Source organism: Apaloderma vittatum, unplaced genomic scaffold (assembly GCF_000703405.1).
Source record: "Apaloderma vittatum isolate BGI_N311 unplaced genomic scaffold, ASM70340v1 scaffold32939, whole genome shotgun sequence".
Classification (NCBI taxonomy): Eukaryota; Metazoa; Chordata; class Aves; order Trogoniformes; family Trogonidae; genus Apaloderma; species Apaloderma vittatum.
Window position 1 is genome coordinate 273 of NW_009734024.1, and position 25,916 is coordinate 26,188.

The 25,916-nt window shown below is 43.8% G+C and overlaps 1 protein-coding gene across 1 annotated transcript; it reads left to right on the forward strand.

Annotated features, from left to right (window-relative positions):
• Positions 1–4,316: 4,316 nt before the first annotated feature.
• Positions 4,317–24,893, forward strand: LOC104278988 (phenylalanine-4-hydroxylase-like; the record flags this gene model as incomplete). The annotated part of the gene is made up of 5 exons (XM_009876124.1): positions 4,317–4,468; positions 4,598–4,724; positions 9,037–9,144; positions 17,810–17,993; positions 24,805–24,893. Coding segments are annotated over exons 1-5 (660 nt in total), but the record flags the coding sequence as incomplete, so codon positions are not given.
• Positions 24,894–25,916: the final 1,023 nt, after the last annotated feature.

Consider the following 25,916-nt stretch of genomic DNA (forward strand, 5'->3'; position numbering starts at 1 on the left):
TGGCTTCTGCTGTGAGGACACAGTGCCACCTCCCGGCAACGCCACGCTCCAGAGGGAAGGAGACGGGGGAGAATGATCCTGTGAGACGTGGATGGGGTGCAGCGAAAAAGCATTTAGCAGTGGCCTGCAGGAGGTTTCGGGGAGCCCAGCTCTGCGAGGCGGGGGATGTGGCTGAGCGCTTTTGCAACCAAGATGTAGACCGAAGTGTGAGGAAATGCCATCCTGAGGTGCCCCGGCAACGCCACGCTCCAGAGGGAAGGAGACGGGGGAGAATGATCCTGTGAGACGTGGATGGGGTGCAGCGAAAAAGCATTTAGCAGTGGCCTGCAGGAGGTTTCGGGGAGCCCAGCTCTGCGAGGCGGGGGATGTGGCTGAGCGCTTTTGCAACCAAGATGTAGACCGAAGTGTGAGGAAATGCCATCCTGAGGTGCATCAAGAAAGGTGTGGGAAGCAGGTCGAGGGAGGTTATCCTTCCTCTCTACTCTGCCCTGATGAGGCCGCTTCTGGAGTGCTGAGTCCAGTTCGGGGCTCCTCAGTTCAAAAAGGATGGGTAACTGCTGGAGAGAGTGCAGCAAAAGGGCTACAAATGTGATTAAGGGACTAGAACATCTGTCCTTTGAGGAGAAGTCTGGAGAAGAGAAGACTGACGGTGGATCTTATCAATGCTTCTAAATAATTAAAGAATGGATGTTAGGAGGATGGGGCCAGTCTTTTTTCAGTAGTGTCTAGTGAAAGGACAAGAGGTAACGGGCACAAACTTGAACATAGGAAGTTTCATCTAAAAAGGAGGAATTTCTCTACTTTAAGGGTGGCAGAGCACTCAGACAGGCTGCCCGGAGAAGTCTGTCTCTGAAGACATTCAAAATCCACCTGGACATCATCCTGTGCAACTTGCTCTAGGTAAACCTGCTCTAGCGGGGCAGGGGTTGGACTAGGTGATCTCCAGATGTCCCTTCCAACCTGTAACATTCCATGATTCTGTGAAATGCAGTCTGGCTGCTATGTAAAGAACTGCAGCACCTGGAGACCTCTGGTAAATGCATACACAAGATCAATAGCGGGGAACCCTCCCTTCTTCCTGCCATCACACACACACACATACACACACACTGCGATGGTCACTGAATCCTCCTCTGGGATTTTTCAGGAGCTTCTGATTTTACTAGAAAAATTTCTCTCCATTTCTCACTGCTCCCTCAAATTGACTGGGATATCCTGAAGCAGCAGGGCAGGCAGGGACCTGCAGGCCAAGGACAGCCTCAATGTCTATACACGTGACGGGACATCCCTGTCCAAATCAGAAAACATACAGCTCCAGGGAAGCTGATGCTCTGCAAATACTGGCTAAACGCAGAGGCAGGAAAGAGCAGTCTGAAAAGCAGCCAAAGTCCATGGCCCTTTGAACTTGCATCATGCTGGCCAGGGGAAGCTGCCAACTTTCAGTGCAAAGAGCCCTCTTACTTGTGGCTTAGCAGCACAGCCAGGAATGGATGCATGTGGGGGGTGTGTGTGTGCCCCAAGAAAAGGGCAAAAATATGATTTTTTAGATGGAGGCAATGTGGGACATCAGTGCATATCTGCATGTTGTTGAAAGGAGTGGAGTTTCATGGTACTGTGGCAAAAGCACAGAGCAGGACTAGTAGTCTCAAAGCTCAGGTGCTCACCCAGGCGAGAGAGAACCAGACACATGGGGCAACTTGAAATCCAAATGGGAAATTCCAATTATCAATGTCACTGCAGAGAGAGGAACCTGTGCGTTGTGTGTGGAACTGGTGCTTCAAAGCAGGCAGGGCAGCTCAGGAAATTTGGCCTCTGAAATGGTTGGAGGTAACCAGTACTGCTGCTGCACATGTCTTATGAGGAGTGGCTGAGAGAACTGCAGTTGTTCAGCCTGGAGAAAAGGAGGCTGAGGGGAGACTTTATTGCTTTCTACAACTACCTTAAAGGAGGTTGTAGAGAGGTGGCAATCAGTCTATTCAACCAAGTAATAAGTGATGGGACAAGAGAAGATGGCCTCAAAAGGGGATTTTAGATTGGATGTTAGGAAGAATTTCTTTAGTAAGTTGTTGTCAGGCATTGGAACAGGTTGTCCAGGACAGTGACGGAGTCCTAATCCCTGGAGGTATTTAAGGGTCATGTAGATACAGAGCTTAGGGATGTGGTTTAAGGACTTCTCAGTGCATTGGGCTCAGTGATCTTGAAGGTCTTTTCCAGCCTGGGCAATTCTGTGATTCTAAGAATTGTGTTTTGTTACTGGACACACATATACAGCTTCAGAACAAGAGGATATGGGAATTCCTCCTGGAAAGAAGGAGTTTTGCTTCTCCCAACAAGTGCTTTTTGCTGCCAGACAACCTGTGACAGTCTGAGCTGATTAAACAGTAAACTGGTCATAATACACTGGTGGTGTTATTGTGATTATGTAGAAATAAGAGATAAGCTTGCAAAATAAATAGAAAAATCAAGAGGTAAGAGGAGGCAAAACAGATGCTTGCAAGGATTTAGCATGAGCAGGATTTTTCATACCAAATATTTCAATTTGCTTTGCCATTGCTGTCAGTGTAGGGGGAACAGAGGGTGTAATACATAAGAAAAGAGAGAGAAAAAAGGAAAAAAAAGAGGCTAATTACACATAAAAGCCACAGAGAAGGAAAAGTCACTAATCAAAGGCTAGTGAAAGGAGAAGGAAAAGAGAAAGAAAAAAAGGCACAAACAAGTGAGATAAAAAAGCAGTTCATGACTTTGGATGCCACAGTTACACTGGCCAGCCTTAGAACATGCATTAAAGTTTTTTAAAATCTAGTAGAAAAATAAACCAGGTAGCGAGGCATAGTGTGTGGGGACAGTAAACAAGACCAGTTGCTGGAGGCTGTCCTGCCCTGCACGGGTACTGCTGTAGTCAGAGTTGTCACCATCCTTATCTCCTTGGTTTGTTTTGCAAAGTGGTCTTCAATGTTCCTATCATGGATAGGACTGTGCCGGTTGCTGCACAAACACGGGACACAAATACTGCCTGCCATAGTGAACTTACAGGCTGAACAGTTAAAACCAGTAGTTTTTATACTGCTGGCAGTTACCAAGGTTAACCTCCCTTTCTCCTACTGCCCATCTCTTCTTGACCCAACAGTGTCAGCAGGGCCCAGTGTATTATGTGTGTTTCATATTTGGCTGCTTACCGTGACCTGCCAGCCCATACTGCAAGTTTGCTGATCACTTCAGAAAGTAACTCTCTACTCCTGAGTGCAGCTGCAGGATGCACAAACAAGCAGCTCTTCTGAAAAAGGTATGTGTTCACACCCAAAGCACCGAGTTAGTCCACATGAACATTATACAGTCAATAATTTCACTGGGCTAGATTCTGGCTCTGATGTATTCAGACTGAGATCACTGAAAGTGGCTCCACTCAGTTTCTCTTCTACAAGACTGGATTTAGCAGATACTGAATTTTGTAAGTATCAACTATTCATGGCAAGTCTTTGTTAGTATTCACCAATCTGAGTTTTCATTGGTATGTACAGTAGAGCTTCCCTCAAGCCTCAGAAAAACTGTAAATTCCACAGAATTTGTCTTCATCACAAAAATACAGCCATATTACCTGCCTTGACATAGTATGTCTTGGTATAGACTTCATCTTTCCAAATAGCAAGACAGATACTTGATCAGTGTTTTTTTTTTTTTTTCTTTCACCTGCCCTCTGGTGCTGGGCTACAGATTTCCATTATTCCCTAAACATCTTTGGTGACTCTTTCTAAACCAAAACTGGGCTCTTTTGTACCAGCCCTTTACTCATCTTTTCTGAAAAAAAATTACACCCCCATCCCATTTCTCTTCTAGCTCTCCACGGCTGCACTGTATACAAGCAGAAATACATGTTCCGCAGTTCTTCTGTATCCTCCTGTCCTCTAGCTCTGGCCTCCAGTTCTCTGTTCCTTTTCTTCCTTTTTCTTCTTCCCTTTCTCCATGTCCAGACTCACATGAAGTTCATGCAGCTAGCTCCTGTCTCACACCGGGTCTCTCGCTCTAGTGTCTGGTGTGTGGAGCAACGTCTCCTGCTCTCTGACTTTTCAGATGCAGCCCAAAAGGCCCTACTGAAGGACAAATCTTCCAGCTGCCATGCTGTGCCACAGCCCTCCTTGGCCCCATGTCTTGCATCTAAAGAGCAGATGCTGGAGAATGTCTGATCTCTGGTCATGAGAAATGAGCCCGGATGGGAAACCCACTGGAGGTTGAACATGCACTCGGTGGTGGCAATGGATGGGAAGGGGAGGCTGAACTGAAGACAACATGTTCACATGCAAAAATGAAAACAACGGCTGATGTTGGTCAGGAGGAGGAAGGCTGCTAATTCAAAGCATGCCGCTTATCCACGTTGGACGCAGATAGAAACAATATGCGGGAGAGCTGCTATGTGCGGGGGTGGGACAGGCAAGGGCTGGCTGGAGTGGAGAAACTTGTCCATTTGCCAGAAGTGGGTGAGAGGGGGTGTGTAGGGACAACGCCCCCTTGGCACAGTGTCCAGGGGAGGGAGCTGGGGAAGGGGAGGGAGGGAAAGGGATGGCTTTGCCTCTCTTGCTGCACTTTAAATACCTTTGCACAGAGCTCTAGCCACTGTAGTAAGGTCAGAAGGCTTCACCCACAGCAACGAAGGGACCTCTCTGCGTGGGCATTGCTGCCTTTGCAATATGGACTCGCAACACTGCAAAACTAATGGTGACTCTTTCCAGGTAAGTGATAGGGTCTGTGTGCCTGCTTTTCGCAGGTGGAGGCTGTGGCTGCCTCTCTCCTGCTTACCCGTGCTTGCAAATCTCGTCCCCTGCTCTCTGAGAGGCAGTGTGACCCAAGGTGTGAGAAAACATCACACCTATTCTGATATTTTGTGGTGCCTGATTGCCACCAGTCTTCCTTTTGGCAGCTGGCATACTTGTCTGTTGTTAATTGTGCTCATAGAAGTGCAGTGAAAATAAACATTGCATATATGACAAAGAAACAGAAAAGATCAGCACCTAATTAGAGGCTTAAACCTGTGTGATGAAAGCAAGCTGCCCTGTTAAATGAAAGCAGCTGAAGTTAGGTGCTGTTCCGGTGGAGCTATTTGTTAAATTTTGGGACACTGACATCTTCTTTTTTATTGTTTACTAACTTACTTTGAATCCTTTGTTTTGAGAAATACAGGAAAGTCCTGAAGCCCATGCATTTGACTACAGGCACTATAGCTAACTGCAGGGGCAAGTGCCATAACCTGAGACCAGCATAGTTAATTGTTAGGACAAAATTCTGCATGTATGTGTCCTGTGAAAGGTCGCTGAACCCAAACACAAGCTGCAGAAAACGTGTGAAAAAGGGCTTCAGTTTCTACAAGTCTTCTTAAGAGCAGAGCAGCCACGGAAACCTGGTTTCCTACTGCTTTCTGTGCTGAGGCTGAGCTCCCATAAAAATTCTCCTAGGGTCTTGCTTTGCTCATTTTCCAAGTTGCATAATTGCCTGGTCCCATTTACATCTATGGGATATGAGCATCTAAATCCCCTAAAAAAATCTGACTATTACCATTTTCAGAGGTAACTTAGGAATCTTATTTATTTTGAGATTTTTTTTCCCTTTTTTCCCCCTACTGTTTGCTATATCTGTTAAGTCTGGAATTTACAACACAGAGGTGAAATTTTTCTCTCACTGAAACTGCAAGCAAAATTTCCTTTGGCTCCAACAGTGTTGGAATTCACTCTGAAGCGCTCATCTGATCAGCTCAGAAAGGCTGACAGGTCTGTTTTACTGACCTTCCATATTGTCACATGTATTGGAAAGGCAGTATCAATCTATGTGTGAAGTGGTTAACTAAAATTGCAGATTTGCACTGTGCTCAGGTAAACCCGTCCTTGCATCTATACATCACCTATGTTTGAGACTGTACTAGGTCCAGGAGTAGATGTTCATGTGCATCAACTGGTTCTTATTTTACTTCCTGGGGGAAAAAAAAAGAATTGGAAAAAAATAGAGCTCATTTTATCCAACACTACATTTATAAATCATATATACATGCCATAAACACAATATTTCGATTACAAGAAAAGATTTGTTCAATGATTAATCGTAATCACAGTGGTAACAGAACAGCAGAAATACCCCAAAGCTGCAATTCCTCTCTATATGCTGAACAAAAAGAAATTAGAATTGGAACTGAGAATGGATAAAATTTCATCAACAGTTAAATCTATGCATAGACACTACAAAAACTCAGCAATAAAAGTGAGTGCTTCTGTGTATATCAATGTATATTACCTCTAGTGTATATGTTGATGTATATTGTCTCCAGTGTGTATTGATTTATATTGCCTTTATATATATTGATAAGAAGTGGGCACCAGGAAAGCAATCATTTTACTCTTCTTTTCCCTTTCAGTGAAAGGTGTCATCTCTGTGGACAGACTCAGACACAGACTAACCTTGGTACAAAGATCTTCTAGTGATTAGGGGGCTGGTTAGCTCAGTGGTTTGAGCGTGATGCTGACAACAATGACAACACCGAGTTCGCCGGTTTGATTCCCGCTCGGTCCCCGTGTGTTGCCTGGTCTAGTCGAGAGGTTGGACTAGATGATCTCTACCTAGTCTCTTCCAGCCTAGACCATTCTGTGATCTATGATCTGAGTGCATATGCAGGTGTGCAAGGAGTTAAGCAAGTATCATTGTGTTTGCAAGTTTAGTGCCTACTCCTACTGCAAGGTGTTTTACTTGTAAGCATCAACATAAACCAGTTTACAAAAGTGGGAAAATGAGTGAGGACAAATTGAAAGTGGCTGACCTCAACACATCAAGGCTAGTGACTAATGAGAATCTATCTGGATTGGAAAGAAGGTTTTAAAGCCATTTTGGGGTAATCTCGTGGTATAGAGATCAATTAACATCAGTATTACCTTGAATTGTATCCCCTGCAGGTGCCTAAAACACAAATTCTTCCTTTGTCACACAAATTCCAGTCAACCTGCTACAAAAGTTAGTCCTCACAGTATGCCTTGGAAAGTATATTTTAAATATATAACTTCTAAACCAGTTCCAGTACAGACTGTGAAAACTAAGTTCTCAGTCTATTGTACAGACACTGGTGTAGCACAGTTCTGTCCTTATGATCAGTTTTTGTTGTGGTGAGGAAAAGCAGAAGGGCATAGCAATGCCTGGCCAGTATTTCAGATGACAGATTTGGTTACAGTATTATAAAATATCTGGACTACTGACATTTGGTTTGCCTTTTGACAGACTCCTGTCATTGTTTTCACTTGTGGTTGCGTGAGGTGTAAATGGGTTTCATTAACCAGCTGCCGCATCACTTCTGACTGTGACTGCTTTTCCTCTTGGTCCCCACCACATAAGAGCTGGGCCAGCTGCCTGGCTGGGTGAGAACATACAAGACACAGAGATGCTGTAGGAAGTGTCACAGTTGAACAGGTGACAAACTTCCCTCTGGTGCATAAGCCCACTGTTTCTACTACAGTTCCCACTAGAGGTTCCCTATAAAGGTGGAAAACATTTGGATAACATTTGCAGCGCCTGGAAGTAAAGCCAGATAGAAAGAAATGTCTTGCCATTCTCTGGCAATGAATTCTCAGATTAGCAGTAGCCTCAGAGACAACCTGAAGAACCAGGAATTATATACTTTACAAAAACAGGCAGTTCCTTAAAATTTTGCCTTAGAAAATATATTCCCACCAAGAACTTTACAGCTTCACGGCAGCTGGATTTAACGTTTACTACAAAGACTGTCTTTCCTAAGGACAATATTTGGGAACTAAGACTCTTTATACTCTGATTTATATGTTAAATTAAGCAATAGCTATGGTGAAGACAGGCTCTGACTGAAAATACTGATCTTCATAAAGAAAAATTGAATGGATACCTTGAGTGAAGTTTTGGCCCAGGGCTTGTCACATCAGTAGCCATCTGTGTTGCAGATGTCTGGTGTGATCTTCGAAATATTAGCCGGGGCCAATTTGCCCAGAAGCAGATGTTTAAAAACCCCTAACAAATAAGGCATTAATGTGACTTCCAAAATTTGTAATGGTTGCGCACCAAATTTACTCTGACATCATAAAAATTAAGCGATTCTGGAAATCTCAGCAGGCACTTACCTGCCATGTCAGTTACACAGAGAGTTTTGAAGATCTGGCCCCACTCTAGGACTCAGTTTCCTATTTCTGAAGTGATGAAGTAGCTCTTCACAACTTAACAGGGATTTTTTGAAAAGAAACGCATGTACTGAGGCATATTAAGACATTTTGGTAATAAGAACCATGAAAATAATTAAACATTCTTCTTGCTTGGGAATACTAGAAATTGCCTTTTGGAATTTGCAGAGCAGAAAATCAATAAGAGAAAGGGAACAAAGATAAATGAAAACATGTCTCACCCTAACTGAGTCTTTTTTCACTGTGGGATTTAGGGAAGATCTAAACATTTACTGCAATAATTTTTTTCCATTTTTTTTTGTTTTGTTTTGTTTGTTGTTTATTTTGGTTTTAATTCACCCTCCCTATACCTCTTGTGAATACCATCTCTCCTCAGGCTGCCTGGAAAGTACAAGCAGAACTGAACGGAAACATAGATCATGGCCTGCATCTCTGCACCGAGCTCATCTACATTGCTCTGCTTAATCCTGAGTGCTAATGAAGAGAAAGCCTGAGGGAAGGTCTTTGCACTGTAGCTGAAACTAAAGTGCAGTAATATTTCCAGTTATCCCTGAGCTTGATACACTTGAGAGATGAAGCAAGGCAAAGATGATATTAGACTATTTTCATGTCCTTTTTGGCTATCTCACTTCTACATGGCCCCCAGTCTGAGAGGAGCGATTTGTGTCTCTACCATCATAAATCAGAGCAGCCCCAGGCTTGCTCTTCTTCTGGCAGTAACAGTTGCCTTAATTCCAACTGAAAACAACTTTATACCCTTTTTACATTGCTGATGTGGTGCAAAAGGGAAATGGAGCAAAGCAAAACTGAATCCTGGGCTGAAAGTAAATATTTTTGTTCGTTTGTTTGTTTTCTTTCCTTTCAGGAATCTATGTATATTGAAGAGTCCTCAAATAAAAATGGTGTGATTTCTTTGATTTTCTCTCTAAAAGAAGAAGTTGGAGCATTGGCCAAAGTTCTGCGCACATTTGAGGTAAGTATTTTCCTTCAGGAGACCTTACCAGGTCTTTACATTTTTGCATTGCAGCAACATTTGCTCAGTGAATGGGTAGTTATGTTTGCGATTCCATTTCATTGCTGTAATGGGGGAAATCAGTATGCATTTCTTCTCTGGGATTGAAATCCTTTGAAGTCTTGCAGCAGAAGTAGCCCTTTTAATTTAAAATTTTATTTCAAACTTTTAAATTAAAACCTCTACTTTTAACTGATGTAAGGGAGGAAAAAATAGATTTTTCTACATTTAAGAAGGAAATGTTCTACTGTAACTGCTTGGTTAAGAGGTAGAAGTGAATTTGGCCATAGTCTGAGATTGATATACAATTATGTATATATATGTACATGTGCATGCATAGAAGGGCAAATAAAATCTGCATGTGAGCCATGTATCTCGGTGCACATGGTGTATGAAGTAGGAATACTTCCTGCAGCTACCATACTCTTAGCCTTGTCCATCTCAGTAAATATGATATAAATAAACCCACCATTTCCCACCAGTGGTACCTCTACAGAGGTGGTAGAGGGTATTTATAAAACAGTATCAAAATGATACCAAAAGGACTTAGCAACTTGTAGTGACTGATTTGGAAAGCTTTTGGGGAAACAAGGAGCCATTTACCTTTTGGGACATCGTGTGCTTATTTATTCTTGCAGAAATATTTCCCAGATGTCATGGATGCTGTTTAAAAAGCATGAAATCTTTGCCATTCAGGATAGTTGTGTTGCAACACACACAGCTATGTACTCTGTGCTCCCAAACAAATACACTGTTACATTGATTTTGTGACTTTTTTTTTTAGAACATCATCATGTAATAGTTATGCCTGAAAACAGCTCTTTCTATAGAGCGCCATAAAAAATTGTGGCCTGCATACTTTCCGTTTGTGAACTGAATTGACTAGGAAATGAAAGGTTTGTGTGCCATTGGTACAGATGAAAAATAATCATGAATTATAGCACATATTTGTTTCATTAAGATGAAGGGAAATTCATACTAATGATATCAGAGCTAGTCTAAATCTGTGAATTGACCACTGTAATAATGTCTGTATGTCAGTGGCATGCATATCTCTAAGTATGTAAAGGAGCCTGTTGATATTCTTTTTAGTGCATTGCTGTTTACTAACCAAATTACTGTCAGCTCTAAAGGAAAATCTGTGGGAGAGCTAGTATAGGAAAAAGAGAAGCAGCCACCTCTTTCATATGACTTTTCTCGCCCCAAAGCAGGTACCTAAACTAGACTGTCTGAATTATGGTTTTCTCCAGTGGCCTTGATGGCAACTGAGGGAATGGGGCTCAGCTAGAGGTGTCTGCACTGGTGGTTGGGTATTTTCCCATCTCACTGAAGCCAATTCTTTCTGTGCAAACTTGCAGTCTCCCACAGAACCATGGCTTGACAAGACACCTGGCATGGGTGCTCTTCTATCAGTTTTGTGTATTGTTGGCAATGTAGTAGGGAAACGGATGGCTGGCTAGGTGAAAGGGACTTAATGGTACAAGCTTGACCTGCAGCTTCTGCTCCTCAAGGCTATCATTAGGGAATTCATCAATATTGAAGTGTGTAAGCCAGAGCTGCCCTTGGGATGTTCTAACTCAGTGCAAACAACCTCACCTTGTATGCAGCGGTGTCAGTAATCATGCACATCCACTGCCCACCTGGGCCATTACCATGGTGCCTCAATGACATCCATGGCAGAGACAGGGAAGGTGGTGACATGCAGGTGAAGGAGAGGGGGCCAAGAGGGAAGACCTCAAGAGGATTTTTAACTTGTGTACCCCTTCTCTGCTTAATAAAATCAGCTATGAGATGCATGTTTAGCTACAGGAGCTAGTTCAGAACCTCTTTTGGTGGGCTCCTCTGGGCAGGGAGACCTCTTGCCTCATCCCCAGGGTTTCTGTCTCTGTCTCAGCACTGATCTAGGAAAATACAATTGAGTTTGTCTCAGAGGAGCAGCAGAGGGAGGAGATGTGGGGGTGGCTGCTCTGACTGTTGTTGCCTCACACAGCCACATGAAGCAGAATAAAAGGAAACACAAAAAGCCATAAAATATGATCAGACTGTTCCCCGGAGTGAACATAGCACTGCAGACACTGACCCCCGTGGAGGGTCAGACCTTGTGTGGCTACTGGTGCTGATGACCATGTGTGGTGTTTTCGGACCCCTTCTGATCCTTGTCCAGGCTGCTGGGGGCTCTGCAAACACTCACGCGTGGGAATGCAGGCAGAGAGCACAGCTCAACCCTCTCCTCCCAGCTCATGCTTGAAAGTGATTACGGGACAGTGCCTCCAGCACTGGCTTTGAGGATTTTGCCTCTTCTCTAGCCAATCTCTAAAAATACTCTGGGACATGAAGTGGAGAGGAGGAGAGTTAAGTGAGCTGTAGATCTGAAAGTCTTAAAAAAAAAAAATCCTCTCTGAAAACAGGGAAGAAAGTATGGAAGCAAGATCCAAACTGAGACTCAGAGAATTACCTGATCTAGTTAAAAGTGTTACCTGACCTAGTTAAAGATGTCCTTGCTCACAGCAGTGGGGTTGGACTAGATGGTCCCTTCCAGCCCAATGCATTCTGTGATTCTGTGAATTGAGGATACCTAAAGAAAGGAGAAATCTCATGGTGCCATCAGCAGCTAAGCTGCCTTTCTGTACAGGAGCTGTCTGTGTGGACCTGGAGAAGTTCATCCTCTCCTTGATTTAAGAGCTGGAGAAAAAAAATCTGTTACTCTAGGAGAGCTGTTCAGCTCCTCACATCCCTTCCATGTCCTGCTTCTGTGCTGGGGTGAAACTTGACTAGGACTAACTCCCGCCACAGCTTGATCTCCACAGAGACCAAGAGCCCGAAGAGAGCCATGGTGTACTTCAGACTGGCCTTGCACCTGGATAACAGGAGGTCCAGGACTGCTAGTTCATCAAGCACCATGGCTGCCCCCCAGTCCAGACATAATCTCTTCTCACCCAGGAATAAAACCTCCCAGGGAAGGAAATAGTGTCCGAACACAGCTCAGACAGATTGGGTAAGTCCCAATCATGGGCCAGGGTGGACCAAAGGTAGGGGAGCCTCGTATCCAGGTAGGTGAAGGCACAGTGACAGTGGCTACAGAGAGCGCTCACAGTACAAAATTACATCCTGTAACTGAGAAGTTTAAGAGATTTTCAATGGGTATTGCAGAAACATTGTTTATCCTACTCAAACTTCCCTCTGGGTTGCTCATGCAGGTGACAAGAGTGGTGCATGCGCTCACATTTTTTTTCCTCAAAGATCCAAACTCCAGTTTTCTGGTTGAGTACCAGTTGCACACAAGTATGTGGCTACAGTGACAACTGTTGTTTTTCCTGTGTAGCTTGAAGGCTTTTTTTTCTGAGGAATCTGCTTTATGTACTCAGCTGCTTATATCTGCTGGATTTATGTCCAAAATGTACTTGATAATATTCACTTTTTTCATTGGATTTGCAAATATTAGAAGACGTGTCAGCTGCAGTATGTGGCAAACATTGGGTTGGAATATAGTGTAAGTTTACTTAATCCATTCTTTTTGAGGAGTCTTCCATTTTCTCTTCACCTTCGTCACCTTCTCAAAGACAGAACAGGACTTCAGTACAAAGTCCAGCCATCAGTAGGGTTACTTATACAGGGTAGGACTTTATCTCAAAATAGGCCCCATTGATTTTCACTGAACAGTACACCTGCTCCTGGACTTAGTTACTGCTCCATGAAGGACTGGATGGGAGCAACGTGCAACACTAAAAGAGACTCTATTTCAGAGCCAGCAAAGATGATTGTGCTCTTTTTCTGTTTAGGAGCTTACTTTTTTCAATAGAAAGTCCAAACTGAGTGTTATCTCTTTGTCCCTCAGGAAGGTGTTTTGGGTTGTTTCCAAATCAGGAGAAGCAAGCAGTCACTTTGGCCAGCGGGTGTGTTGGAAGTGTCTGTAGTGATAGGTGAACAGGCCAGGCATGACCAAGAGATTTGTTTTTTCATCATAGTATGCATATGCACAATTACAATCACTTTATTACGCTAGAACTTATTGCTCCAAATACGTGTCCTTGGTCTGAGCTCTCCTCTTTCCATGGTCAGCAGAGCAGGACTCCTTGGTCTAGCAAACCAACATAAATTTAAAGAGTGCCCTCTTGCTAAGTGCTTATGTAGTGCTACATGCTGTCACCTGTGCCATTTGGTTTGTCCTGTTCTATGTGTTTTGTGGCTAGATTGTGCCGAACATCTTATAACAAACTTTAGGGTCGGAGCACAAGTAGCAAGTGACGGACACCAAGAGCTGCTCCAGGGCTGGCTGCCCTTTGGAACTGTTTGCTGGCATGGGCCAGCTATGGATCCCTTTGCCTCTGTGAGCTTGTCACGTGAGGAACACCCTAGCAAATGTGAAGGAGATGGGGAAGCACTGACTTCAGCTGAGAACCAGGCCATTGGACAGTAAAGCTGAACCAGACATCTGCCTTTGCCTTGACTTTGGGAAACCATGGCTGAAGGCATTACTGTAAGTTAATCTCTGATTTGTGAAAATTAGGCACTGAGTTTCTACTTGGGCTTCTGAAAGCCTAGTTCAGGAAGCCCTGAACTAGCCAGTGACAAGGGTTAAAATGGTTAAAAGAACATCTCACTTTTTTTTTTTGTATCAGGAAAATGCAAGGGAGATTTCAGACAAGTTCTCACTGAATGTTAATTTGTGGTAGGAACTGTAGTGCTGTTCATCTGGTAACAATGTGAGGTCTCCTGATGAAGCCGAACTTAATGACAACAGTCATGAAAACAAGCTGCAGATGGATTTCACATCTGTACTTAGTTTTAACAACCATGTACAGGAGCATTTAGTAATGTGTAAACAGAAGGACACATGAATGTCATGGGAAGACTATAACATTCCCAGAAAATATCCATCTCCACTGAACTTCCTCGCGTAGTTATGAAAACGCAACTTTTCCAACGTTCAGACTATTAAATTCTTCACAGGTGGGACTAAATTCTCTTGGCAGTGACCACTGCAAGATTGCTGGCTTAGTGTAACACCAGGCTGTTTTGATCTTGCTGGTGTGTGTGGCAGCTGCGGGAGATGCTCAGTCAGGATGGCATAAATGGAATAACCTGGGGAAAGATCTGGAGCTGCTTTATGGCCTCTGAGACGGTGCCAAGGCTGAGATCCAGCACTGTGGTGTAAGGCAGGCAGGGAGATGGGAAATCTTCTGCATCCACCACTGCCTCTGTTGCAAACTGGTAGCTGTATCGCTGATCGCCATAATTCAAAAATCATGACTTACACAAAATGAACTTCATCCTAACTTGTTTGTTTGAGTTCTGAGAGCATCTTGAGACTTCTTTCTCTAATGGGGGCTGACAGAGATACAGTTAACTTGGATATTCAAATAAAGAAAGCTGAGACATTTCACTCCCAGGAATGGAAGTTTTAAGAAAAGGAAGTCTGTAATGACTACTGCTAACTTCAAGGGATCTGGCAACACTCTACCCCTGTTATCTCCATTACGTGTTACACTTAATGCTACCCTTAGTCCTCAAGGCAAAATCTGTTTTGAATTATTAATATTTGCTAAGAAGTATATTAGGTATAGCCTAGTACACTGCTTTGAAATAAATGCAAAGTGAACAACTACCTTTCCTCTACCAACACAGGAGCATGCCAGCAGGTTGTATGACAGAATGTGTCAGTTTATGAGAGACTAAGTTTCTATGCTGGTCATAAACCTGAGGAGAAGCAGGGAAGAACCAACCTGCTGCGAGTTCTTTAAAACTGCAATGAATGATAGTGTGAGTTCAACAAAGGCACTTTTAATCTCAAAGCATGGGCTCATTTGATTCCTACCAGCTCTAAAACAGGAAAGGTGAAAGAGATTGGTCAAATGTGAATCCAGCCCAGATCTTCCAAAACCGATTAGATTAGTTGCTAGGTTCCATCAGCAAAAAATAGCTCAGAAATCATGAAGTCACATAAAGTAAATACAGAATTTTTATTAGCTCTCTGTGAGGGCATACATTGTCAAGATTTCAAGCACTACTAAAACACACAGAGAGGTTTAAAATGGTTCAAAATAAACAGCTAAGCCAAAAAATGCCTCTGTTCTCCTTTCTCAGGTATTCATTTGTTTCCAGAAACTGGAGCTTTAAATAAAGCATCAACTATTGTGAGAAACCTGATGCAATTGCAAAATTTGGCAATACTGAGGATACAAAAAAGTTTTGAACAATGTGAAACTATGAAGATTAAACACTAGATGGAGTAGTTGGACTAGAATGAAATTGAGATTCTTAGAGCAACTCTAGTAACAGAGCCACTGTAAATATTTCAAAATCATGGTCTTAGTAGCAAGACGCAGCATATGAGAGCATGTTTCTCCAGGAGCGCCAGTTCAAGGAGTTGGACATATGCTGCTGAATTCTTGCTTTGAAAATAGTCACCAGAAGTGTTCTCCCTTCAGCTTCTCTGACCTGAGGTTTCAAGCCTAGGCACAGAGGTAACTGGTTGGCTCTGCACATTGCTGCGCTGCAGGCATTCTGCAAATAAACAGCAAACTAGCTTTGTGCTCTGCAAGAAGTTGTTTTGATTATCTCAAGTGGTGATGACTCGCCCCATAACCTCCTTTATTCCTGTGTTCATTTTATCCCTCTTTTCTCCATTCTCTTAGGCTGTAACAATACTTGGGGAGGCACTGATTCTCCTGCTGCCTTAAGCATGCCTTGTGCCCACCCTGCAGCTTGTCTCTTCATTCCCAACCCCTGCATCATTCCCTCTATTTTGTGGGCACCGCTGTCTGTGCAGCTGCTTGCTGAGCCAGGCTGGAGAGCTGGTGCAGTGGAAAAGGGGGATGCTGAGGCTAGGTTGAACGCTTGTGGGTGAGGAAGGAATGCAGTGGCCACCAAAGAGAGGTCTGTGTTTTCTCAGCCTCTGCAAGATAAAGAAAGCCCAGCCATGGCCTGGGACTCCATTTTCCCCTGAATCTACAGAGAGGCAGAATACAACAGCCCAATACATCATTGCAAGGTGAGAGTAAAGCTGCACCTCAGTATGTCTGATATGAGCCTTTGGCAGAGGCAGGATTTACACCCACACTCCACCTCTGTGAGTGGCTACACATGGCAGCCAGACGGCTCCCAGTTTCCAGGTGCCAGCCCTGTGTCAACGCAATACTCTCCATGGCACAGCAAAGGGGCCGCGGGCCCTCCCCTTGCCTGCTCTCTGCCCAGAGGTTTCCAGCTCCGACTCATTCTGAACACCCAGCCCTGCGCTGCCCCACCTCCCAGCCCCTCATCAAGCGGAGGGTACAATGTGAGGTCTGTTTGTGGAAATGGGCCTTCAGAGGCCTAAAACAAATTATCCTTGGGGTCCAGGAGAGCAGCGGCCATTCTCTCCCCCAGACGGCCCCGTGAGGACAGCATCTCTCAAGAGCAGCAGTTGGCGAATGTGCTTTTGACCTTTTCAACTTATTGTATTGGTATCTAGCCAAACAATTTAAGTTCATTTGTAGTGTGCAACACTCAGGAAACAGAAGAATGACATGAATGCTGTTTCCTACCAAGTAATAAACTGCCTTTTGTGGTGGAGTGAATGAGGGCTTTGCTGCTGATGGCCAGATGCCCCCCTGCGCTCTGCAAGCGTTGAGAGGAGCAAAGAAAACCTTAAAGGGTTTGAGAAGCTCAGACTAGAGGGAGGTGCAGAAAAAAAGCTTCTCTCTTTCTTCCCTGTAGGTCACAAGTAGATCCTCACTGCGCTTCTTCATGGATGAAATGCTGACCCCACTGCGTCAGGGGGGTTGACACTGACACCAGCAGGGCCATCATTTCACCCCATGTAGTTTGGCATCTTCTTAAGCCTGAAAGAAGCAAAACAAAAGATTCTTCAGGGCTGCTGAGCACTGTATGTCAGCTCCTCTGACTCTTCTGCAGTTGATCTTCAGGCCCAAATTTCCTTCAGGGGTTTGTCTACTCCTCCCAGGAGACAGAGCCCCAGAAGTGGCCTCGGTGTGCCATGGCCACAGCTCCAGTGTGAGCCTGACAGGAAGGTCAAGTAGTAAAGTTAGCACCAACTGAAGTTTGTTTGAAAGTATTTTCTCAAAAAAGAAAGAAATATTTTCATCCCGAAATTACAGTGCTCAGGAAAAGGTTTTAGTTCAGCTAAACTGAGGTATATTTCCCTGGATTTGTGTTTAAATGACTGAAAAATAGAATTTTTACTACTTGTTGCTTTACACATTGACATGATGGCCTGTCTGAGTTCAGGTACCCACTGGTCATAGTCATCAAGACTATAGTTGCCAGTGATCCTTTTCTTCAGATCTAGGAGGTAGTGCTGCTGGTCAATGAAGACATTTGGTGAGATGGAATTTGAATTTCTGTGTAAAAAAAGATTTTTTTTTGCTGTGAGAGTGAACTAATTTTAGAGCAGTTGCCTGGAGAGCTTGGAGACAGCCAAAACTCGACTGGACACAGCCCAGGGCAATCTGCTCTAGTGGACCTTGTCTGAGTCTGTTGAACTAGAAGATGTCCAGAGGCCATGTCCAACTTCAGCAACTCTGTGATTTTGTGACTCTGTCATTTAAAACACCCATTTATTTACTTTTTTTTCTCTTTTTTTTTTCCTCAACAATCCATGTGGGACCAAAATATCTCTTTCTCATAGGAAAAAGGTATAAACCTGACCCACATTGAGTCCCGACCTTCCCGTCTCAACAAAGATGAGTACGAGTTCTTTATTAACTTGGAAGGGAAGAATGTCCCAGCACTAGACAAGATCATCAAGTCCTTGAGAAATGATATTGGAGCAACAGTCCATGAGCTTTCACGAACAAAGAAGAAGGACACTGGTAAGGATACACTGACAATAACATTAACGAGGAACATTTACATCACATACTTAAATGACTTCCCTGTAGCAAAGGAGTTTCTCCTGGATCTGTATGGCTGCATTTCCCTTCCCCTGCTTGTTTTGCTTCTGCTGTAAACTTTTTCATTTGGCAATTTTCTGCCAGTGTAAACTGCCGTGCTCCATCTTTTGCCATGTGTCTGACTATGTCACCTGAGAATTAGTATTATGGTGTTATGTTGTCATCTGTCTGGTTGATCTGGGACCTCACAAATCACTCTGTCACAAACCTTATAAACAAAGGTCACAAGAGTTCAGTTTGGTGCAAGGCCTGGTACAGAGTGATGGCATTCTCATGGAGCAAATGCATTGCTCTCCTGCATTCCCTGGGGCTGGCATGCTCCTTTGAATACTCAGATTTACTTTCTGATTTTGGTCTCATGGACCCTGGCTGCTGGACCCCCATTGTTGTGGGACCCTTGCACCTCTGGGCTGAGATGAGAGGAGGGGATGAAAAGTCCCACTGGAGGACTGTGCCCCCTCAAGTCTTCACTCTTCGTCACACAGGTATGAGTCCAACACCATTCATCTGCCTCTCCACTTTCTAGGCTTCTAGATGCCCATCACTCCTGTTATAGAAATTAGGGAGGCTCTACCACACACTTTGGTGGGAGCAGAAATAAGTCTCCATTCACATAAGAAATTCCAGGGAGGTGAGTTGTAATTCTAAGGAAAGATTTTGTGAGCTGCCCGTGCTCCTAATTTTCAGAGATTTGCTAGAATTGAGGCTGCTTGGTACAGTGGTGTCTGCCCAGCATCCAGTCTGAGACACACTTAAATGCCTCTTCAGCTAACAGATGTGATTTTAATAGGATTTCAGACTTTAAATACTTTAGGTCTGGATCTTCCTCTTCCTTCCTAGGAACAACATGAAAGGACATTAATACCTTCTTGAGATCAGTGCTGGTAATCCTTTTACCGTTTCCTTTGTGTCATACCCATGACATTATATCTGAAGATGAAAAAGAAGAAGGCAGATACTCTTTGGAGTCAGTTCTCTCCATTCATGAGATAAAGGGACAAAAGGTTGATTAGGTGATTTATGATCACATCAAATCAAAGAGGTTCTCTTTTGGGGGCTTTTTTATTTCCAGAAGAAAACTACAGGGCCTAGCAGGGCTCACCATTGATTTAGTGGTTTTTTTTTTCAACTCTTATTAAGAAGTTAATAATAAACTTTACTAAATAATAAAGTTGTGTATAAGCATAGGCCAGAGTCTGATAGAGATACAGCTCTAAATATCAGTCAAGAAAGGCTTGTGAGTGAAATTCTGACCTCACAGAAGTCAAAACTTCCGTGGTCAGCTGTAGGATTAGGATTTCACTGCATGGTACTGTGTTGATCAAAGGGGTTTTGAGCTAGATTATCCTGTCAGTGTTGCAGAAAGGGACTTGATCTCTTTCTGTCTGAGAGGATAATTGTGTTTGTTTGTTAGCTTCAGTAATTCAGAAATAGTATAAAGTAGGAGAAATTTATTGCCAAGGAAAGAGAGGAAGATTGATATTTCTTTCTGTCCTTTCTCTTCTTAATTTTTTTTTTTTCAATTTCAACTTCTCTCATGGGTAGTACGGGTCCAGTCAAACTGAAATCCCCAGAGAGCCATACTTTGAAAGGTCAAACAAGCCTTGCTTAGGGGATGAACTGTGTGTGGCAAATTCTGGGCTGAGGCAGCTACAGGGGCAGAGTGAGATGGGAGCAGCCCAAGCTGTAGGAAGTGTGGTAAGATGCTGTCCTTTATCAGTGATGGCATTAACAAATAACAGGCCTCGTGGTGCCTGACTTTCAAATGCATCCTCCTGGCAAATCTGGTCAGAATCCACAGATGCGCTTGTGTGAAATTTTATTCTTAAGACACAGAAGGAGAGCAATAAGCTTTCAGGAGGCAAAATTGGAGAAATATGTTTTTTGGGGGATATTGCAACACTCTTCTCAGTGGGCAGGTAAAGGCTGGGAAGGTTTTATGCTGGAGGTAGTATGGGATCCCATGGGACTAATTCTTTTACTGCTGCCTAAAGATGCTTTCAGCCCTTTCTTGCTAAGCTTTAATTTTTCTCATGCTCATGATCTGAGAAAAAAACACAAACTATTTTGCTCAACTTCATGTAGGAAGCACACAGTGCCATTCTTGGAGCCCTGCTTTGCAGACAGTCAGAGGAAATTTCTGTATTCTTTCCCTTTGCTATTGTTCAGTCTTAAACATATGTGCTTTATTGGACAAGGGTTAAATTAATGACTTTTTCGGTGTTTTTTGTTTGTTTGTTTATTTCTTTGCTCTTTTTTTTTGGTCTGGTCACTGTAACTGCTTTTAGGATCTTTTCTCAATTAAATACAAAATGTAATTTTGCTTTGTCTTTGATCCATCTGGATAGTCACAAATATTAGATTTGGATCAACAGTGTAATTATATCTGAGAGCAGGCCAGCAAAAGGCTCTGAATCCAAAGGTAGTTTTAGAGCTTCAGGTTAGAGGGGGTAGGAGTCACTGGGCCAAAAGCTCTTTGTACAGATAGAGAAATTTGTTGTGAAAACACAGTGTATCTCTTCGTGTCTCTTTCTGGAAACAAGCTGGGTGTCTGCAATCCATTTGGAGCTCATGAATAAAAAGGATTAAATATTATTCTGTTGCAGCATTAGGGAAATGCAGACAATTTATTGCATTTCTGAGACAGACTGGGAGATGAGGTTCTGTAGGGGCCTTGTTTGCCAAACCCTGAGGCTGGCCAAAGCAGTTGGGACTGTTTAAAAAAGGGCTAAACCTGGGCCTTGAACTGCTATAAATTGCATAGACCTGTCTTTGACCCTCCTCACAATGGTCCAAATGGAGGAGTTTTGCAGAAGTTCTCGCTGCCCCTGCTTTGCTGTGTCTCATATAAATGGCTTATTAGCATTCTGCTAAGCATTTGACCCCACGGTAATTTGGTCACCACTTGGGTGTCCAGCACGATCCCATAAATGCTGCTGTTTCACTTAGAGACAAATCAATATTTATTACTGATCAGCCCACGTTTGCTGCTCAGATCTTCACAGAGGCCCAGTGTTGCAACAGCTTGCCCTGGCAATTCATTAATGGTAGTGCAGACAGACAGCGAGTCTGGTGAATGGGCTGGAGAAGGATGTTGCAAACAAAATATGGGATAGATTCAGCCAGGGGATAATTTGATTTGATCTTTTAAATTGCTGCTGGAAGGGCTGGGGTCTGCCTCCTGGCACACCACATCTAGGCAGAAAACCCAGCAGACCTTTTGCACCCTGGTCCGTGATGTAAGGACTGTATGGGTTTGGTGCAGTGCCAGCCCTGCGTCTGTGCTCAGAATTTTCAATTCTTGTTTCCACAAGAGCTGAGAAAGCCCAGGACTTTCCAGGACCTGACTTAACTATGGTGGTTCTGGTGCAAATAGCACCAAGTGTCCTCAGGATTTCCCTTTCACAGCCTGCCCCTTTCATCCAACTCCATGAGTTCAGAGCTCTCTCTTAGTTACCAGCAGTGTCCGGGGGGACCTGGAAGGGGGCCAGAGATCTGCTGAAAATAGGTCTGGTACCTACAGCAGTTGTATGCCTAGAAATAAGGTGCTGCTTCTGTGTAGGTGGAAATGATGCCACCCATCTCCATGTCAGGGACTGACACTATATCAGTCTGGGACTGAGCCTGTCCCCGAGTTTATCATGAGCTCTGCCTCAAATATTTTGGGGATCTTGAGAATAAAATGTAATTAATGAAAGTCACTATTATATATCCATTTTACCCCTTCTTGAAGTTGCAGTAACTCAAACCTCCTCTTCATTCTGCATGCATGCCTGTATAGAAACATTCATCTGGAGGCAAAGACAACTGAAAATTAGGAAAGAGTCTTTTCAAAAATAATAATAATTAAAGCTGGTGGAAAGTATCATTTAGATAATGGGAGAGGCTGATTGTGAGTAAAAGCAGGGTCTAGGGCTTCATAAAAACTTCATGAGCACTTCCCTGCCCACCTAAACCTTTCTGATTCAGGGCAACAAAACTCTATGGACACGACTGCTGAAACTCACTGCAGACTTCAGGCTCCATCAATCTGTCTGCACAGCCCAAGCGCTTCAGCTCTAACACTGATAAATCCTTTGCCGTGGTGCTGCCAGACAGCTTTTTTCCACTGCCTGATCCAAAAACATTTATCAGTATGCCTCACTCCGAGCTTGTAGTGAGGAGTCAGAAGCACAGAACAGTGAAGAGATTCTCCTACCGCCCCACAAAGCTCAGAGGCAGAGCTAGGAGAAAAACCTAGTTCTTGGCTGCCCATATAGAAAACAGGGGCAAGATGGCTGGGGGAGCTCATCCTTCACGTGGTGAGAGTGAGTAGTGGCTCCTCTCTAGGACTCAAACGCACCGTTTTCTGCTCAACCCCTTTGACTAGTTTAACTCAAGGGGTTGAAGGTGCAGGAAGGTTGACAACAGCAAGGTGAGAGAGTATTTCTGGAGAAAGGAGAGAGACTAGCTGTACATCCAGAAAATACGGTCGTTTGGGGAAGATCTTCCTGGGACTGCTGCTGCCACCTAGTGGCGTGTTCTGCTCTTTTAGAGAAAGCTGAAGGATGCGCAGCTCGGAAAGACGGGGACCAAACCCCACTTCTGCTGGGCAGGGGAAGGGGTGGCACAGCCGGCAGCACTACCGAGCTACTAAAGGAGAGAGACTAGCTGTACATCCAGAAAATACGGTCGTTTGGGGAAGATCTTCCTGGGACTGCTGCTGCCACCTAGTGGCGTGTTCTGCTCTTTTAGAGAAAGCTGAAGGATGCGCAGCTCGGAAAGACGGGGACCAAACCCCACTTCTGCTGGGCAGGGGAAGGGGTGGCACAGCCGGCAGCACTACCGAGCTACTGGCTGCTGGCAGCCACCAGCTGCCTGCTCTGCCCGGCCTACCTGAAACAAATCTGAGGGCTGCCAGCCAGAGTTGGATGGAGCCAGGCTGGTAGTGGGACATTAGGTCAGGGGGAGCGAGCACTCTGCATGGGGCTGAGTTGCAGCCGCCCAAAGTGTGCCTTGTAAATCGGGTGGTGTTGCTCTGGCCCCTCCTTGCAGGTGCCTCACAGAAACCCAATGCTGAAAGCACCCTCCATGTTGCTAGCCAAGGCAGAAAGCAAGGCTGAATAGTCCTGGCGAGGAGGGAGTGATCCTCTTATCTCCTAGGTGGTCCATCAGGTCTGGGATGAGCCCTATCAACAAGGCACTGCAGGGTGCTCAGGCAGCAGCTGCTTGCTGGGGATCAGGTTCATTTGGCACAAAAGCTAAAATCACGCGGGGAGGTATGGCTGTGTGGCAGCGCTTCCAGCTGAGCAGAGAGCCACACAGGGGAAAGAGCTGTTCTGCAAGCACTGACTGAATGAGCGGCACCTATTCATGCAAGAAAGTCACTAAAAAAACTGCAGACATTGTAATGAGAGACTCCTGAGAACCCCCAGGACTGGACCTGCAGCAGACCTTTGGGTGCTTGTTAGCCTTGATGGAGGACCTGATAGAGAGCTATAAAATCCTAGCATGGCTTGGAGAGAGTGAGTAACAACAAATGATGTTTGTATGCAGTAATAAGTAGCATCAAATGAAAAAAAAAAGTTTAAAACAAAAGGGCGTGATTTTTCATATCACATGTAAAGAAATGATAGTGCTCAGTGCTGCAGAGTTTCCTGGAGACAGATGTGTATGTACATGGGTCCAAAGAGTGCTTCGCTGTACTTGTGAGAACTTCATCACAGGCTATTAAATTCAGGCATGGCTGGAGCCTTTGACTCCGGTGGAACGGAAGGGAAAAGAAAAGTGGCAGGCAGCTAGGGTCTAAGGGCCAAAAATGTAACAATGGGGAAGCAGAAGGAAAACTCAAGTTAGCAGACCCCAGCAGCACTGGCAGCTCCCAAGATGTGCCCAGCTGCCAGTGGTACCTAGTGGTGGTACCTGCTGATGCGCTTCTCAAAGCAGAGGTGAGGTAAGGGAGGGGGAAATGCCCACGGTCCCTGTGCTCCTTCCGCAAAGCTTCCTTGTCTCAGCATAGCAGTGGGCTGGGGTGGTCAGGGCCAGTGGTGGCTAATGAGGAGGTCTCTGGCTTGATATACACCTCGATTCTCCTGGAGAATTCTGAAGAGAGAGATACAGCCTGGCACAGCTACTACATGTGTATGGTGGCACATGTTACAAGGCAACAGAGAACCAGGCCTGGAATATTAATTGAATTAATGCAGTATTGTATAATGACTGCAGTAACACAATGTGAGGCCAAGGTATTAGGGTGCCATTTATCATTTTATTTCAGCATCTTAGCTCAAGTAAGACCTTCAAGTAGGTCTTAGAGATTTTCAGAGGGTTAGATAACCTTCTACATTTCTTGTTGTGGGATTTCTTACTCTTTCTTTGAAATTGAAGTAGTTAGCTGTTCTAGCTACTGTGAAAAGAAAGGTACTCCAGAAAAAATCCTACATTTTGGTAAAGCAAGGGACCAGAATAATGAAGAGGAAATCATAAACATTACAAGCCAGTTCTGCACCAAGTGACAGATGTTCCTGATGCTCTGTAATCTTCCAACAGTGCAAAATAATCACAAATTCAAGACAACTTATAGGCTTTATTCTTGCCTCATACTACAGGGAAAGGCCACTGCTGCCCAAAGAATTTAGCCCCTTGCTTATGTTTCTTTATATTTATGATGAAAAGGTGGAAAGAGCAGAAGGCAACTTCAAATCAAGTAATGAAGCAGCAAACCAATCTGTATTTCTTTTCTGTTTTGCAGTGCCGTGGTTCCCAAGAAGTATTCAGGAGCTGGACAGATTTGCCAATCAGATCCTAAGCTATGGTTCAGAATTGGATGCTGATCATCCTGTAAGAAATGGAACTTTACTTTTTTTAACATGTTTCTGTTACTGGGACAGATATTTCTCTCATTTTCATTTGCTCTGCTTTAAGACAGGTCTAGAACACTAAGACTCACAAGGTATAGGGCAAGAAGAATACTATTACTACTACTACTTAATAGGGTAAGGATGAGCCCAATCCCTCGTTATGAAGTAAATCATACCAAAGGTGGCTTTATTTTGAGGGGGGACATTAAAGGTCATAGCAGGGCCACCACAAGTCTTTTCTAGTTGTCCCAGGTGTCTCTGCTGTGGTGACTTCAGACTCCTTTTGTGAATCACAACAAAAACTTCAGAAGCCAGATACCATAGACAAGAGATAGGAAGACTGTTTTGGTTTTTTAATCCTTGATTCCATACACACAATTGACCTTAGTGCCTTGTTGTGTGGTTGTTAAATCTGACATGATTCTTGTATGGGGATACATAACAAAAAGAAAAGGTTCCTGTTTCAAAAATTTTGTGGTTTAAATGGTAGGGTCAGAAAGATTTGTTCACTAGCTTAATTGATAAAAATATATTATTCAGCGGTTTTTCAGCTCTTCCAAATACAAGAATATTTTCTGTCTCTCTTCCCTCTCCAAGCAAACAACAACTTATTTTCATTTGTGAAAACACACTGAGTTCCATGCAGTGCAACAGAAATTGCTGCTATTAGTTTAATTGAGATAGGGTGATTATAAATAAATTACATGCAGCGCAACAAAAATTGCTGCTATTAGTTTAATTGAGATGGGGTGATTAGTCATTCACTACCTATTGCTTAATTAGAGATGTGTTATGTATCATGTACAATGATTCATGATGTTCAGTGTGATCATATGAAAGGCAGAATGAAAGGAGATACACTGAGTCAATGGCCCCCTTGTGTGTCATGCAGGAATAGACCAAGACTGTATTTGAAAAAAAGAAACAAACAAACAAAAAGATGTTAAAAGGAATGAAGCATGTCTGCTCCAGTTCCTAGAATTAGTCAGTGAGCAGTTTATGC